The 17,802-nt window shown below is 40.0% G+C and overlaps 1 protein-coding gene across 1 annotated transcript in view; it reads right to left on the bottom strand.

Moving 5' to 3' along the window:
• Positions 1–596: 596 nt before the first annotated feature.
• The window catches only part of LOC113019449 (uncharacterized), a 34,848-nt gene continuing 17,642 nt past the window's right edge, over positions 597–17,802 (bottom strand). The window contains exons 6-15 of the mRNA XM_080293855.1: positions 16,374–16,452; positions 16,005–16,224; positions 14,105–15,872; positions 13,203–13,376; positions 11,802–11,975; positions 10,908–11,081; positions 10,181–10,354; positions 9,500–9,673; positions 2,220–2,266; positions 597–2,045 (exon numbers count right to left, since the gene is read on the bottom strand). Of these exons, the coding sequence (XP_080149981.1) occupies positions 1,525–2,045; positions 2,220–2,266; positions 9,500–9,673; positions 10,181–10,354; positions 10,908–11,081; positions 11,802–11,975; positions 13,203–13,376; positions 14,105–15,872; positions 16,005–16,224; positions 16,374–16,452 (3,505 nt within the window). The 3' untranslated portion in view covers positions 597–1,524. The remainder of the gene's footprint in view (positions 2,046–2,219; positions 2,267–9,499; positions 9,674–10,180; positions 10,355–10,907; positions 11,082–11,801; positions 11,976–13,202; positions 13,377–14,104; positions 15,873–16,004; positions 16,225–16,373; positions 16,453–17,802) is intronic.

Genomic DNA, 17,802 nt, shown 5'->3' with positions numbered 1-17,802 from the left:
CTCTTTTCCTTTTTTGATGTTTATTGCAGCTGGTCATGCTTTAAATATCGTAATGTGTGAGCCATAAGAAATCAGTCAACTGCTGTGTAATCCAGATGAACAGCTGAAGCAAGAACAGTCTAGATATTATGCTGTGTTTGATCTCAATCATTTAGTTGCGTCAAATGAAATCAGCAGTATCATGTAATGCATATTTTTATGTATACAGTGGTCCCTTGCTATAACGTGCTTCACCTTTCGCGGTCTCGTCATTTCACAGATTTCTTTTAGTGCAATTTTGCATGTTTTTTTTTTCAGTCAGTTCTTTTGGAAGAATACATCGCTCATTATACTAATATAATACACATACATATATACATGTATAATACATACTGATGAAGGAACTGAGCTCACACTCCAATTTTTATTCAGTGAACTACTACTCAATTTATTTTGGGCCTCAGAAATGCTCACTCTGCTTGCATATCACTTATTGTCAGCAATAGAGCTCATTCTGCTTTGTGTATTTAGTATTTAGTATTTATTTATTTATTGTCATTGTCAAGAACAATGTGGAATGTGGAAATAAACACAGAAAAAATTGACATCACTTCCTCTTTGTTTTTGATGCAGCGTTTTATCAAATTAGAGTTGCATGAAAAACAATGAAACAGCTTCTAAAAGTTTGAGATCAAAGCAAATCTCTGTCACCAAATTCCAGCAGAATCTTCACCAGGACCCTTTGTGATAGTTTTCATGTTTCATATAAACTAAAGTGATACACAACATATGCAGTGCTATACACACATATTTTCATGTTTCTAAGAGTTTGATAACCAAGCTGTTACCAACATGCTCTTGTTCAACATGGGAAAAACACAAGACTAGTTTCAAATGAGGATTTGCTGTTTATTAGATAAACCACATGCATTATGATACCTCAATACAATTATATTCTGGTTAGAAGTGCATTCAAAACTATTGAGTCAATATTTTCAGCTTATATGGCGGAAATCTTTTCAAATCATGAGCTTCCAACAATGAGTGAAACAGTAAGATCTTGTGGAGAGTTTGGGAAAATCCCATTAAGAAAGAGAAATCAAACATTTGGATTCATTTTAATGAGCTCAGACTTGTTGAAAATGCAGAGGAGCTCATAATAATAATACATTTTATTTATTTAAAAGCATCTTTCAAAACACCCAAGGACAAATAAAATAAGCAAATAAAAACAGGCATAAAAAACATGAAACGAAATACCTTAAAAGCTGGTTGTGAGCTGAGCTTCAGAGAAACACAACATACTGATATTCACTGTGAAGCTTTGAGTGGAAAAATACAGACATGTGTATCCTGGAATAATGGGAGCTTCCATCTTTAAAGGACTGAAGAGGAAGAAGTTTACAAGGAATCATTTAGAACAGTTTCAAACATCAACTGATTGAATCCAAGAATTTGAAAACATGTTTCTGAGTGAAAGAAACAGACATGTACAGACTGTTCAACGGTCAGAGTGTTTCTCTAACAGGAGGACACTCTTTACACTCAGCACAGAGTGACTGAGGAACCAGACCAGACCCAAAACCCAGCATAAAGAGTTTCAGTGAATGTGGTGTTGAAGGTGCGGAGGTGGATCAGAGTGTCAGAGGAGACTTTATAGAAGGACAGAGTGCCAGCAGGGCAATCCACATACACTGCTACTCTGTTAGAGACAGAGGAGGAGATGGATATTTCTCTTTTATTGTGCTTGACATGACGAGGACCATCACCAGAGCAGTACAGACTCCACGACTGATCATTCCATCCAAACCAACAGTCTTTGCCCTCTCCTTTCCTTCTGATTCTTCTGTAACTCACTGATATGTAAATGTATCCTCTCCACTCAACCTCCCAGTACCAGCGACCAGACAGACCATTTCTACACAGCAGCTGAGGATAAACATCAAATCTGTCTGGATGATCAGGATATGACTGAACTTCCTTCACATGTGTCACCTTCTTGTTGTTGTCAGACAGCTGGAGGTTTGTGTGTACTGTGTTTGTGTCGATTGTGAGTTGACAGGAATCTGATGGAGAGAACAAACACAATCCAACAGCAGTTATTGATCCATCACCTGTTCATTGATTAACACTTTGATGATGACTCCTGACTTTAGAGATGTGAATGAGTGATGTGACAGATTGAAGATGGTTGAGTGTGTGCTGCTTTGTTTTCATTAATCACATTAAAAAACACTTACACTTCCTCAGACCTGGTCTCAACCATCGGACTCCAGCAGGCTCCACCCTGAAAGGAGGAGGGGGGTCAGACCAGCACAGTCTCTTTCACATGGACATTACATGGCTCTCATACACATACTGTTAGACACTAATAAAGGAACAGGCCAACATTTTCACAAATACACTTCAATCCATTTGTGAATCAAACTGCTGATGATTTGGACTGATCCTGGATCCGTCAGTACACCACTGTATTGAATGAAATATGACGGATTCAAACTGTTACCATAATTATATTTATATTCCTCTTCTGTTTAGCTGGAAATGACACCTCACTGCTAGGGCTGGGTAATATGGCCTAAAATCCATATGAGACAAAACAGACGAGCCCCCAAATCATGTTATTACCCGGCTCGGAATGACCGCAACAAGAGTGGGGTGTCCCACGACTTCCCTTGCCCAAACAGACACAGCCACAGCATTGGGCTTTTAACAATAATTTATTTACGGCAATGGCACTCAGTACAACGATAGTGGGAGTGTATGATTTCAGCTAAGGCCAACACAACAAACAAAACCCAACCTAGAATTTGGTTCCCCTTTGACTTCTTCAAGAAAAGAAACAAAAGAAATGAAACAGTCTGACCTCCCTGGTCTAACAAAACAGGAGAAAACAAAGCTTTCCAAAATAATTGGCAGCTCACCCCTACTTGCTCTGCACTTCACACACATGCCCGAATTTAACTAAGTAGCTATAGCTGCGGCTGCTCCATCTGGATCTAAGGCTGTGTCCCAATTCAGGGTCTGCATGCTTGAAGTACGCGCACTAGGCGTACTACGTACGGTGCGCACTATAAGTACGAGAAGTGCGGAAGTGAGAGTCTTGTGAAATGGGACGGTATACGCTTCATCGCGCTGTTCAGGTTGCCTAGCAACCATGATACTAACCGCGAGACACGTTACATACAGCATTGTTTGACAGAAATGAAGGAGAAAAATGTTTTGTTGGTCATTCATTTTCGTCATGACATCACTTTGATTAGTTGAGTATCTGAGGCTGAGACCAGAGGACTGTAAAACATGATTGTTGGGCTTCATTTCTGTACTGAACAGTCATTTAGGATTAGTTAGTAAATAACAATTAGTTAATGTTGTTCATGAGACTAAAGTCAACTCACTGTGGTAATGTAAATATAATATGGCCAATATTATAGTATTGTCAGATTATTATATTATTATAATATACAGTGGGGCAAAAAAGTATTTAGTCAGCCACCGATTGTGCAAGTTCCCCCACCTAAAATGATGACAGAGGTCAGTAATTTGCACCAGAGGTACACTTCAACTGTGAGAGACAGAATGTGAAAAAAAATCCATGAATTCACATGGTAGGATTTGTAAAGAATTTATTCGTAAATTAGGGTGGGAAATAAGTATTTGGTCACCTCAAACAAGGAAAATCTCTGGCTCTCACAGACCTGTAACGTCTTCTGTAAGAAGCTTTTCTGTCCCCCACTCGTTACCTGTATGAATGGCACCTGTTTGAACTCATCATCTGTATAAAAGACACCTGTCCACAGCCTCAAACAGTCAGACTCCAAACTCCGCCATGGCCAAGACCAAAGAGCTTTCGAAGGACACCAGGAAAAGTATTGTAGACCTGCACCAGACTGGGAAGAGTGAATCTACAATAGGCAAGCAGCTTGGTGTGAAAAAATCAACTGTGGGAGCAATCATCAGAAAATGGAAGACATACAAGACCACTGATAATCTCCCTCGATCTGGGGCTCCACGCAAGATCTCATCCCGTGGGGTCAAAATGATCATGAGAACGGTGAGCAAAGATCCCAGAACCACACGGGGGGACCTGGTGAATGACCTGCAGAGAGCTGGGACCAAAGTAACAAAGGTCACCATCAGTAACACACTACAACGGCAGGGAATCAAATCCCGCAGTGCCAGACGTGTTCCGCTGCTGAAGCCAGTGCATGTCCAGGCCCGTCTGAAGTTTGCCAGAGAGCACATGGATGATACAGCAGAGGATTGGGAGAATGTCATGTGGTCAGATGAAACCAAAGTAGAACTTTTTGGTATAAACTCAACTCGTCGTGTTTGGAGGAAGAAGAATACTGAGTTGCATCCCAAGAACACCATACCTACTGTGAAGCATGGGGGTGTAAACATCATGCTATGGGGCTGTTTTTCTGCCAAGGGGACAGGATGACTGATCCGTGTTAAGGACAGAATGAATGGGGCCATGCATCGTGAGATTTTGAGCCAAAACCTCCTTCCATCAGTGAGAACTTTGAAGATGAAACGAGGCTGGGTCTTCCAACATGACAATGATCCAAAACACACCGCCCGGGCAACAAAGGAGTGGCTCCGTAAGAAGCATTTGAAAGTCCTGGAGTGGCCTAGCCAGTCTCCAGACCTCAACCCCATAGAAAATCTGTGGCGGGAGTTGAAAGCCCGTGTTGCTCGGCGACAGCCCCAAAACATCACTGCTCTCGAGAAGATCTGCATGGAGGAATGGGCCAAAATACCAGCTACTGTGTGTGCAAACCTGGTAAAGACCTATAGTAAACGTTTGACCTCTGTTATTCCCAACAAAGGTTATGTTACAAAGTATTGAGTTGTATTTTTGTTATTGACCAAATACTTATTTTCCACCCTAATTTACGAATAAATTCTTTACAAATCCTACCATGTGGATTCATGGATTTTTTTTTCACATTCTGTCTCTCACAGTTGAAGTGTACCTCTGGTGCAAATTACTGACCTTTGTCATCATTTTAGGTGGGGGAACTTGCACAATCGGTGGCTGACTAAATACTTTTTTGCCCCACTGTATGTATGTATGTATGTATATATATATATATATATATATATATATATATATATATATATATATATATAAATAAAATGTTCTTCCTCTACAGCCCCCCCCCAAATTTTGGCACATGTCGAGGAGTGTGTCAGGCTACACTTCACTGTGTGTTATACTTGTATAACTATGCATGTGACAAATAAAGAACCTTGAGCCTTGAACTATGATATATATATATATATATATATATATACATACATATATACATATAATCACTGACTTTCAGCTTGTTGTGTTTGTGGAAATATGATTGACTTTAATTATTAAACATTCGCACATAAATAAGTGACGTCAAATTCAGTACTTTTGACAGTTCACTCTTCGGCCGCTCCATCTTATTAGGGAAATTCCATATACATAAATGTAAATTTCAAAACTCAACCCCATCATTTAATTTGTTTTTGATTGAAATTGAATATTACTTAAACTCTCTTAACTCATTCACTGCCAGCCATTGGCAGTGAATGAGTTAAACCCATTGACTCATTCACTGCAATTGACGGCTATAGACGTCAATGGCAGTGAATGAGTTAAATTAACTTCCAATAAAAAATGGTCTGTCATTGATTGAAATTCATTCAGAAATGTTCAAGGAATGAGCTGTCACAACTTTCAAGTACAAAGTTGTTATGAAGTCTGTCACATTCCCCCCCCCTTTTTTTTTCTTTTTTCTTTATTATCCTTTATTTATTTATCCTTCTTATTTCATTGTACTGTATATTGTTACTCTTATTTGCCTTGTATGTCTACTCTACAAATTGAACTGGAATGACTGACTGTTCGCTTTATAATTTCAATAAAGTTTTGAAAGAAAAAAAAACAACCTCTTCGGCCGCTCCCTTCTGCCGTATTTTGCGGCAAAATTATCCACACCCACCGCCGCGCTATGAATTGTGGGATATATGGGACCACGAATATATGGGACCACGAAGCGTGCACTGGACCACGCTTGATATTTGGGGAAATCGACGGCGCATTTGGAGTATGCATTTGAAGTACACTTTGAATTGGGACAGCCGTCGTCGCATGGCGGTGACGTAACCGCACTTAAAATGCGTACTTCAAGCGTGTAGACCCTGAATTGGGACACAGCGTAAGACAAGTGCACGGGAAGATTTCCACACCCCACACACCGCGGCTCTTCCGTCCTCCTTTTATAGATTAAGTCCACAGGGGGAGCCAGTTAGTTCAGGCTGTTCCTTCCGTCCACCAATCACAGCCGAGCCCCTGCACAGGTGAACTGGCATACACACATTCAGAAAAAAAACAAAAAAACCAACACAGACACATAACACAGATCATAACCCACTTGTGTTTCTTTCGCGGATGCAAAACTCCAATCAGCGAGGCTTGCTTCCCTCCTTTTACAAGACTTCAACTTACAAATTAGCCATAAAAAGGGCCTCGATAATGTCATTGCCGATGCCCTATCCAGAGCAGTGTAACCGGACAGGAATTAAACAAACAAGGAATTGTTTAATTCTTATGGTGGGGGCGTGTTACGTGCGTGTGTTGTTTGTTTGTTTCTGAACGTGTGCGGTGTGAGGTGTGTGGCTGATGGATGAATGTTTTGGGATTAATCTAGCTGATGATTTTTCTTTTGTTGCAAAGTTGAACCTGTCAATTAGGTTTGGTATGATTTACCCTCCGGAGATGAGGAGCATGTGTCATGACTTAACTAGGCCTTTTTATTTCTTATTTTGTTACTTAAACAGTGTCCTGCAAGTTTTGTTTGATAATCTCTGTCGTTTGAGCAGATCTGCACGATTAGAAAGGTAAGCACTATACAATATGTTGTCGGGAAATGGTTGCAATTGAGCTTTTCCATATTGAAATGGGTTCTGGAGAAAGCCACTTATTTGGGACACAATCAGAAAGCGACTCCCGGTCTTAAAGAATTCACCGTGGTAATCTGATCTAAATTCTTTTTCTTTTTGAATTTTCGTCATATTGCTGACAGTGAGAAACTCAATGCAACGACAGTTTTCACTATGAGCCATGAATAAATCATAAAAAGGGGACCTGACTGGACTGATAGGAGTTAACTGACTTGACTGACTTGACACCAACATGTAAGATTGCATATGCCTCCACCCAGAAATGACAAAGGGGTGGATGGAGGTATCTATGTGTGTTTCTCTGTTTTTACAGGAGCAGAAAGATGACAGCAACATCCTAGGTTGCATGAGCTTTGGGCCATGCCGATTTAACCTCTTAACAGCCACTTTCTGTGTCTGTGAATTTATTATGTGTTATTCATGACCTTGTATTGCTCACAATGCAGAGGTCACTGTGAGAAAGTGTGCATACACCTGCGGTGCGCTTACATTTACTTTTCAATTCAATTTCAATTAAATTCAATTTTATTTACATAGCGCCAAATCACAGCAACAGTTGCCTCGAGGCGCTTTATATTGTACAGTAGATCGTACAATAATAGATACAGAGAAAAACCCAACAGTCATATGACCCACTATGAGCAAGCACTTTGGCGACAGTGGGAAGGAAAAACTCCCTTTTAACAGGAAGAAGCCTCCGGCCGAACCAGGCTCAGGGAGGGGCGGCCATCTGCTGCGACAGGTTGGGGTGAGAGAAGAAAAACAGGAATAACACCATATAAGACACATGTTGAGCTAAAAATGTTAGAGCTCTTGCAACTGGCGTTTGAGCTGTGCAGGGGTCTCTCTCTTCCGGAAGATGATTGAATAAAAAGAAAAATAAATCTTTTAACACACTATGAGTCGGTTTTCTCTGTTCTATCACGGGGAAAAAAGAATCGGGGTTAATACTAGCCATGCCATGCAGCATTCCACAGGCAGCAACATCGTAAGAGAACTGTTGCTAATATGGGATGTCTTGATAAAACGAGCAGATATTTGAAGTTTACACAGCTACATTCTCACCTGAAAATATCTTAAAAGTTTATTTTGTGACCTAGAAACACTAATAAAAGCAATATATAAAACGAAGAGGTGGCCGCCATTGTTTAACTCGTGTGCTATGAATTGTGGGATATGGAGTTTTCCACCAAGCATACACCCTTGCGGTTACAGTAACTATTCAATGGTTCGCGCAACCTTAAAAATTCCAATGGTTCCTGAAAGCAGCGACGATGATATTTTCGTCATTACGGTAATCCAAATAAGGGTAGACAGGCCGTACCACTCCCAGCATACCACTAGAGAGCGCCAACACACCACAAATGAAGTGGGCAAAAACTTTCCCATTCATTTCAATGGGCAAAAACCTGTATTAAAATATTAATATTTAAAAAAATAGAAAGTAATAAACACCAAAAGTCATAGCGCACCATTCTTGATCCAGCCGCACAAAATGATATAACATATTTGAAGCTTGTCTCAAAACTGCGGGGTGAGTTATGCCACAAAATTTCAGGCAGAAACTGTGGAATAAGAATAATATATCTGAGGAATAGCAATAAGTGTGCCTCTTGGCATAGGCACACTTAATAAATGCATTTCTTTTTTTTTCTTTTTTTTTCTTCCTCTGAAAAAAATAAAATAAATAAATTAATAAATAAATGCATTTCTACAGTGCTGCTTGAGTTTATATCAGTCATGGTCGGACGGTCCTTCCCGGGCGACCTGCCTGTGTGTGTGTTTCTCTCTCTCTCCTCCTCCCCACCCTTGTTGTCTCCACGCAGCGGCTGACACACCTGCACCTAATTTGCCACCCAGCTGTCACTAATCATCCTTCGTCGTGGGCTGAGGCACTGTGTGTCCAGACGGCAGTCGACGCTGGATTGTACTTGAAGCTCGGTAGTTAAAAGTGTTTGTTACTTGCAACTTAGCTTTAGCCGGCTAGCCTTCTCACCTGTTGTTGTCGCTCGTTTATAGAAGGAAGAGACATGGAGCAGGAGGTTGGAGAGGAGGAACCCACGGAATTAAGCTCTCGGAGGAGAACACACACTTGGATAATCACTTTGGAAATTCACCTGCGCACCACTGGGAGTTTGGAGAGGATCACTGTTGGATTTTGCACTTCGCTTTGTGTTTTGAGACTGTTTTTGGGCACTGTAAATAAACGCACTGTTTGCTTCGCATCCAGAGCTCTGCGACTGAGTCCGTATTTTCCCATTACCTGTGACAATATCTATAGAAAACATCTCCCTGTAGTTGTCATCTTCTTCCACAGCTCTAATTTAGAAATGAGGATTTTTTTCTTTTATGTCAAAATTAGGCTTAAAGTTTCTACTGGTTTTAATTTAGGATAAATATGTCAATGGCATCCCAATACACAGATTCATCTAATCTGTTCTTTTGCATATGCTGAGATGTCTACCAATTTTTATTGATCAGTTTATTTCATATCTGCATGAAAAAAAAGGAAGTGACTGATGGACACGGGAAGTTTTTCCAGCTCTTCCTCCTCTATCGGACATTCTCTCCATACCTGAGAGTGTCCAGTCTCCAGCATGGATCCTTCACTCCAGCCAACAGCAGCTTTCTTCCTGAGTCTCCTGGATGATTGTAGCTCAGGTCGAGCTCTCTCAGGTGAGAGGGGTTTGAGCTCAGATCTAAGGCCAGAGAACGACAGCCGTCTTCTGTGATCAGACAGCCTGATAGACTGCAGACACACAAAACAACAATCCATCAGGGAACAATAATTTTCTATTTACCACAAACAATAACATTTATTCATTCCCATTCATTTTATTCTGCCTATCAAATTACAGGTTCAGCATCAGTCACCGTGGTGATCTAGCCAGGTAAAAAGAGCACCACTATAATGACACTGAAAATGCCGACTTCAAGCTCAGTATACCTTACTCGCCCATGAGACTAGGCTTCCAAGGCTCTCATGTAATGATTTTCATTAATACCCAATAGACACATTTTATTGTCAAACATCTCATATCGATGTAAAATATCACAAATTACTTAATTAAACAGTGTATGAAGCGATTTTCTTAGAACATTTGAATTTAAAAAATACTATGAAAAATCTTTAGACTGCAATTAAATTTTTAATAATTCTCCCAAAGGTAAATAAAACTCAGTATAAAGTTTGATTTTTTTGCACAGTTATATGAATCAGATTTTAAGTCATCAGAGGAAAAGTCTGAATCCTTACCAGAGAACTTCCAGTTTGCAGTGTGGACTCTTCATTCCAAGAGACAGAAGCTTCACTCCTGAATCCAACAGGTCATTGTTACTCAGGTCCAGCCCTCTCAGACTAGATGGCATGGAGCTGATAACTGAGGACAGAGCTTCACAGCTTATCTCTGAGAGGCTACAGAGGCTTAGACTTAAAGTTAAAACAAGAACAAGAGAAGGACACTGTTTTAAAAATGTAATCATTGTGTAGTTTGGAGCTACTACATTTAGCAATAGCTTATTACATTTATGATTAGAAAATTCACAATTTAAATTATAAAAAAGAAAGAAAGAAAAAAATTCAACAACAATGAAATAACAAATAAAGAAATACAGTTAACTTTTTTTAAAGCTAAAATTGTTAATTAAATAATTAATCCGTGGATCTATTTCTACTCCATATCCGGGTGTTACACCAAGCAATTAGAAAGGTAAACTGACCAGTAAATCAGCTTTTAGTGCTAAGCCTCACTTTTAAGCTCATCTCTCAGTACAGTGACCAAAAGCAGTAGAGACCCATTCCTTGGCCCAAAGGCACAAAGGAAAACCCTAAATTGACCATATATAGTATATAAAACCCCATTCAGTATTGTTCATGCCGACCTTCCAGTAGAACAGGCTGTGTACTGCTCTGCTAAAGTTTCTGACAACTTTTAGCCCAGCTGTCCAAAGCAGGGAAAAAAAGAGTAGGAAAAAAATCTCACTTCAGAGTTTCCAGTGTACAATGTGGAGTTTTCAGTTCTTCCGACAAAAGCTTAACTCCTCTATCCTTCAGGTCATTGTTACTCAAGTCCAGATCTCTCAGATGAGAGGACTGGTAGCTGAGAACTGAGGACAGAGTTTCACAACTTCTTTCTGAGAGTTTGCAGCAATTCAGTCTGAAAAACAATCAAATGAAATCAAATGCTATGCTCAACCAAGACAACAAAAAATATGTTGGTGTGCAATATTATTCAATTACAATAATGAAATAAATCATAATTAATGTATTTTATAAAAAAAAAAAAGAATTCAAACATGGAATGTGTATGTGTGTGTATGTGAATGTAAAAATAATATTTGTGTGTGAGGGTAAACAGGTGAGGAGCTGGAGTCAGTGGTAATACCTCTGCACGGGCATAAAATACTGCTGATCCTTTTCCTAATTCTAGTGTCAGTGTTTTCATAAATTTCAAATTTATACTTATTTATGACATGTTGGACCTTGCTTGTAGTCCCTTTATTCTTCAACTGAAATAAGTCATTTTACCTCCTTTCACTTTCAGTTTATCCTTCCTTGGAAAGATTGCTTTATTTTGATTGGCCAGTTTGTGAGGTAGAGGTTGTGAAAATTAACTTTAAAGCTACTATAAACACAATTTCTTGCTGATCACTTTAAACATAATCTAAAAAGACATGACAGCAGGACATCACTGTGTGGTAAATATTACACTCAAAATCTAGTTTTGAATAGTCTATCAAACAGTGGCCATATAAAACAGAGTGGCTATTAAAAGGTGTTGTTTATGGCAACGTCCCAGTAAAATATTCTTTCTTACTACTCTGCTGCAGTTTCAAACAACTTTTGGCCCAGCTGTCTCAACGGGGAAATAAATTACCTCAGAGTTTCCAGTGTACAATGTGGATTTGTCAGACCTGAGAACAGAAGCTTTACTCCTTGATCTTTCAGGTCATTGTTCTTCAAGTCCAGCTCTCTCAGACTAGAGGACTGGGAGCTGAGAACTGAAGACAGAGCCTCACAGCTTCTCTTTGAGAGGTTACAGCCACTCAGTCTAAAAAACAATTTGTACTCTCATGAAAACACTTTGCATGTTGAACATATAATATAATATAATATAATATATAAATATATTAAATACAATATAATGCAAATTTTTTTTAAAAATAACAACAACAGAATGTGCATCAAAATAAACTATTTCCAACAGTGCAATATGCGTTCTAAGCATCCCAGAATTTATACAGAAAGGCATGAGCTCAAACATCAATTTTAAAAACACCAGCATATCTTTGTAAATGCCCTATAGGAAAAAAACCAAAAATTTTCTGTGAAAACTATGTCACCTCCAGTTTCGGGCAGGTAATGGCGGACATCAGATAGATCATGCTGATGTTTATTTCAACACAGGAGTGCTATAAACAGCTGATCAGATTGGCAATATTATGTTTTTGTTTCTGCAAATGCTTTTTATGCAATATTTGTAAAGCCATATGCAGAAAGAAACTGTGACCTAGGAGAAGCTGAATGTGAGTTGTACTCAGTCACTCATTCATATGAAAAAAAAATTGCACTAGCTTGGATGTAATTCTACCAGGCTTTAAAAATAGTTACCTGAAAGGTAGCGTGCCCGCTCCGACGGACCACAAAGGGTTAAAATAGAATTAATATGTGGAATTTGCATAGTAAAAACAATTGTACATTTATGTAATTAGAAGCCTATGAGAAGCTGTTAGTGGTTATACCTCCATACCTGTTGGCAGAGGCATAAAGTACTATGGGTCACTTTCCTAATTTTAATGGCTTCGATTAAATACATTTCAAATTAATCCCTATTTTTTACATTCTGAACCCTGTATGTAGTCCCCCAATTCTGCATCTGAAATAAGTCTTCTTACTTCCTTTCGCTTTCAGTTTATCTTTCCTCAGAAAGACTACTTTATTTTTCATTGGCCAGTTTCAGGAACCATGCTGCTCCACCTCCTCTGTCTTCTGATGTAAAGGTTATGAAAACAAACTATGTTACTATAAACATAATTTCTGCCTTATGACTTGGAACATAATCTCAACAAAGATTAAAGCAGGACATCACTATCTGTTGAATATTACACTCATAATCTGCTTGATTTGAAACAGTCTTTCAAACAGTGACCATATGAAACAGAGTAGCTATAAAAAGGTGTTGTTTATGGTAACTACCCAGTAAAACATTCTTTGTACTCTTCTGATGCGTTTTGTAAAGACCTTTAGCACAGCTGTCCAATGGGGATGGGGGGATTACCTCAGAGTTTCCAGTGTACAGTGTGTAGTATTCAGTCCTGAAGATAGGTGATTAACTCCTGGACCCTCCAGGTCATTGTTACTCAGGTCCAGCTCTCTGAGACTAGAATAATTGGAGCTGAGAACTGAGGACAGAGATTCAAAGCTTCTCTTTGAGAGGTTACAGTCACTCAGTCTGAAAAAATAATTTACACTCACATGAAATCACTTTCTGTGTTGAAGGAAGACAGGCAAAAGAAAAATGTTGGTTTACAATAGTATTCATTTAAAATAAACAAATTACAATTAAATTCATTATAAACAGAATTTAAATGTGGAATTTGCTTTGGAAAAATAATTATACCTCTTAATGTAAATGGAAAACTGTGAAGAAGAAAATTAGTTGTACTACCTCTGTACCTGCTGACACAGGCGTAAAGTACTGTTGGTCACTTTCCATATTCTAATGTCTGTGATTACGTACAGTTCAAATAATCCCTTTCTGGACCTTGTTTGTAGGCCCTTCATTCTACATCAGAAATAAGTAATTTCACCTCTTTTCCCCTTATCCTTTCCCAGAAAGATAACTTTTTTTTTGAAGCATTAAAGCTTCACTGCGTCATCTCCTCTGGCTTCTAATGTAGAACTTGTGAAAAAAAAAACTGTAAACCTGCTATAAACTATAAATTGCTAATTTCTCAGATTACTTTTTTGTGTGTTTCTTAAATATTTTTTTAGCTAAGGATACTGAATTCAGATTTCCTGCTACACAGTTTGTTTGTTTTTTTCATTCCTGCTTTTTTGTTAAGTATAATCAACATTTTAACCCTGGAGAACCCATGGGGTCAGAGCTGACCCCATTGGTTTTCTGACCCCATGGGTTCTCCAGGGTTAAGCATGACGATATCACCACAATTTACTTACAGAGCTTTGCTGGAGGCTTTGACCACTGGCAGCAGCCTCAGAAGAGCCTCCTCTGAAGCAGAGTATTTCTTCAGGTCAAACACAGCCAGATCTTTTTCTGATGACAGTAAGATGAAGACCAGAGCTGACCACTGAGCAGGAGACAGCTTATCTGTGGAGAGCCTTCCTGATCTCAGGGACAGGTGGATCTCCTCCACTAGAGAACGATCATTCAGTTCATTTAGACAGTGGAGTAGATTGATGCTTTTCTCTGCAGAAAGATTCTCATTGAGCTTCTTCTGGATGTACTGGACTGTTTCCTGATTGGTCTGAGAACTTTTTCCTGTCTGTATCAGCAGGCCTCGAAGGAGAGTCTGATTGGTCTGCAGTGAAAGACCCAGGAGAAAGCGGAGGAACAAGTCTAAGTGTCCATTTGGACTCTGTAAGGCCTTGTCCACAGCGCTCTGGTGGAGAGATGGTTTAAACCACCAGGACATTGCTTCTTGTTCTTGCAGCAGATTGAGTCCAGAGTTGATGAAGGTCAGATGGACATGAAGAGCAGCCAGAAACTCCTGAACACTCAGATGGATGAAGCAGAACACCTTGTCCTGGTACAGTCCTCTCTCCTCTTTAAAGATCTGTGTGAACACTCCTGAGTACACTGAGGCGGCTTTGATATCGATGCCACACTCTGTCAGCTCTGATTCATAGAAGATCAGGTTTCCTTTCTGCAGCTGATCAAAAGCCAGTTTTCCCAGAGACTCAATCATCCTCCTGCTCTCTGGACTCCAGTGTGGATCTGTCTTAGCTCCTCCATCATACTTGACCTTCTTCACTTCACTGGCCTGAACAACTAGGAACTGGATGTACATGTCAGTCAGGGTCTTGGGGAGCTCTCCTCCGTCTCTGGTTTTCAACACATCCTCCAGAACTGTTGCAGTGATCCAGCAGAAGACTGGGATGTGGCACATGATGTGGAAGCTTCGTGATGTCTTGATGTGGGAGATGATCTTGCTGGCCTGCTCCTCATCTCTGAATCTCTTCCTGAAATACTCCTCCTTCTGTGGGTCAGTGAACCCTCTGATCTCTGTCTCAATATCAACACACCAAGGAGGAATTTGATTGGCTGCTGCAGGTCGTGTTGTTATCCAGACGTGAGCAGAGGGAAGCAGGTACCCCCTGATGAGGTTTATCACCAGGACATACACTGAGGTGGACTTTCTAGGGTCAGTGAGGATTGTAGTTTTGTGGAAATCCAGAGGAAGTCGACACTCATCCAGACCATCAAAGATGAGCACAACCTGGAAGTCTTCAAAGCTGCAGATTCCTGCTTCTCTGGTTCCAGTAAAGAAGTGATGAACAAGTTCCACCAAGCTGAACTTTTCCTCTTTCAGTACATTCAGTTCTCTGAAAGTGAATGGAAATATGAACTGGATGTCCTGGTTGGCTTTGTCTTCAGCCCAGTCCAGGGTGTATTTCTGTGTTAAGACTGTTTTCCCAATCCCAGCCACTCCCTTTGTCAGCACTGTTCTGATTGGTTTATCTCTTCCAGGTAAAGGTTTAAAGATGTCTTCTTGTCTGATTATTTTTTCTGGTCTGTGTGGTTTCCTGGATGATGCTTCAATCTGCCTGACCTCATGTTCATCATTGACCTCTGCAGTCCCTCCCTCTGTGATGTAGAGCTCTGTGTAGATCTGATTCAGAAGGGTTGGGTTTCCTGCTTTAGCAATTCCCTCAAACACACACTGGAACTTCTTCTTCAGTGCAGATTTAAGCTTGCGTTGACAAACTACATGAAATTTTTATGCAAAAAAGAATGCAGAACATTATGTTTCGCAAACATCTCCCCAAAATATGAATATTTGGCTACATGTTGGTCCATCTCTTAAGACAATAGGATTTTTTATAGACATCCTCTTACTGTAATACAGACGGTCAGCCAGCTCCTCCTGCTTCATTCTCCTCAGGAAGTACACTGTGATCTTTACAAATGCCTCTCTGCTGCTCCTCTGCTCTTCATCTTCACTCTCCAATAGCTCCCCAACCTCTCTCTGACTGTCTTCTGGGTAATTTGAACTCATAAACTTTTGGATCTTCTTCAGCTCATTCTTCACAAAAGTGATGATGTTGTCCTCCAGGAGCTGGAACAGAATACTTTAAGAATGACCCAATCAGAGCCAAACATCAGATCCATGTTGGACACACTGACAATCCACTGGTCTACAATGAGCAGCATGGAGATGACTGTGAACAGAATAGATGTAAAAGTAGTTGTTGTACATGTACAGACCATAAATATGGAGTCCAGTTGCGTTTGATGCTGCTGGACAGACTGACCACTGGGAACCTCTGAGCTCTCCTGGTCCACTCTGTGGAGGAACAATGAAGAATTAGTTCAAGCACAGAATTAAAGATCCAAAATTATTAAAAGATGGGTTATATTGAGTTAGTTGTGACACTGGCACAGAGGAGAGAGACACCCAGTTGTTGGGGCCGCAAAGATGACAGGAAATTATTTTCCAGGTGACACACTTTAACTCCATGGCAGACTGGCAAGACCCTGGAGCAAATAATTGGCCCGATTTTATTGGTCTGCCATCTACGCTGATAAGTGTGCCCTTGGAGTGCATCCTGTCTGGAATCTGTCTGGCCAACTTGTTAACTTTGGGATGCCATGTTAAGATGCCAATGCCCGGATCACCCAGTGGTATCTGGCTTTATAGTAGTTTAAAGTCAAGGTGGTCCATAGGCCAGGGGGACAGATGGCTGTGCCTGATTTCCTCTCCAGCTCAGGGGAGTGTTTAGATTATATTAGATTAAACTTTATTAATCTCTCAGGTGGGTTCCTCCGGGGAATTCAGTTTCCACACAGCATGGACAGAAGTTGCATGTTACAGAGTTGGAATACCAAAAAAAGGGGAATAAGAGTAAGGCTATGAGCATAAATATACCATATATACACATATACACATATATAAATACAGAATATATAATAGAGATAAATAGGAATACCAGTGGATTGCACATTTGAGTGAGTCTATTGCACAGTCAAATATAAAAAAAAATTGCAAATATTGCACAGTTAAAGAAAGCACTACTGTTCAGTTGTTCCCGCCCTCCTTTGTCCCCCTGTTTCGTCTCCCTCTCCCCTCCAACGAGGAGTTAACGTTTTAAGACCTACCATAGAACCAAATCTGCCAAAGCTTATCTTTATTTTTTTACATGCTGTAGTGCCATTTTTGGGAGCATTTCAAGTTCGGCCAGGTAATGGCGGACATGCGATTGTTCACGCTGATGTCTATTCCAACCTAGGAAATGTTGCGAACAGCTGATCGGATCGGCAAAGCGTATTTCTGGAATATTATATTTTTGTTGCTGCAAGTGCTTTTTATGCAATTTTTGCAAAGCTATATCTGGAAGGACACTGTGACCTAGGACAAGCTAATGGCATAAGATGTAAGTACAACTCCTTTGGTTTCAGATGCAAAAAAAGTTATTGCTCTAGCTTATGTGGTTCCGGTTCTACAGAGATTTAAAAATAGTTACGCAACGCAGAGCATGCCCACTCCGACCGGTTTTAAAGGGTCAAACAGTTTGCTGGCGTGTGGGACAAAAGAATTTTTAAGTCTGTTGGTTCTTGACTTTGGGAAAAGCAACCTGTCACTGAACAGACTCCTCAGGTTGTTTATGACCTTGTGCAGAGGATGCCCAGCATTGTC

This window comes from Astatotilapia calliptera, chromosome 3 (assembly GCF_964374335.1).
Source record: "Astatotilapia calliptera chromosome 3, fAstCal68.1, whole genome shotgun sequence".
Classification (NCBI taxonomy): Eukaryota; Metazoa; Chordata; class Actinopteri; order Cichliformes; family Cichlidae; genus Astatotilapia; species Astatotilapia calliptera.
Note: the sequence above shows the minus strand (reverse complement) of the source record. Positions and strands in the feature narration are given on the sequence as shown.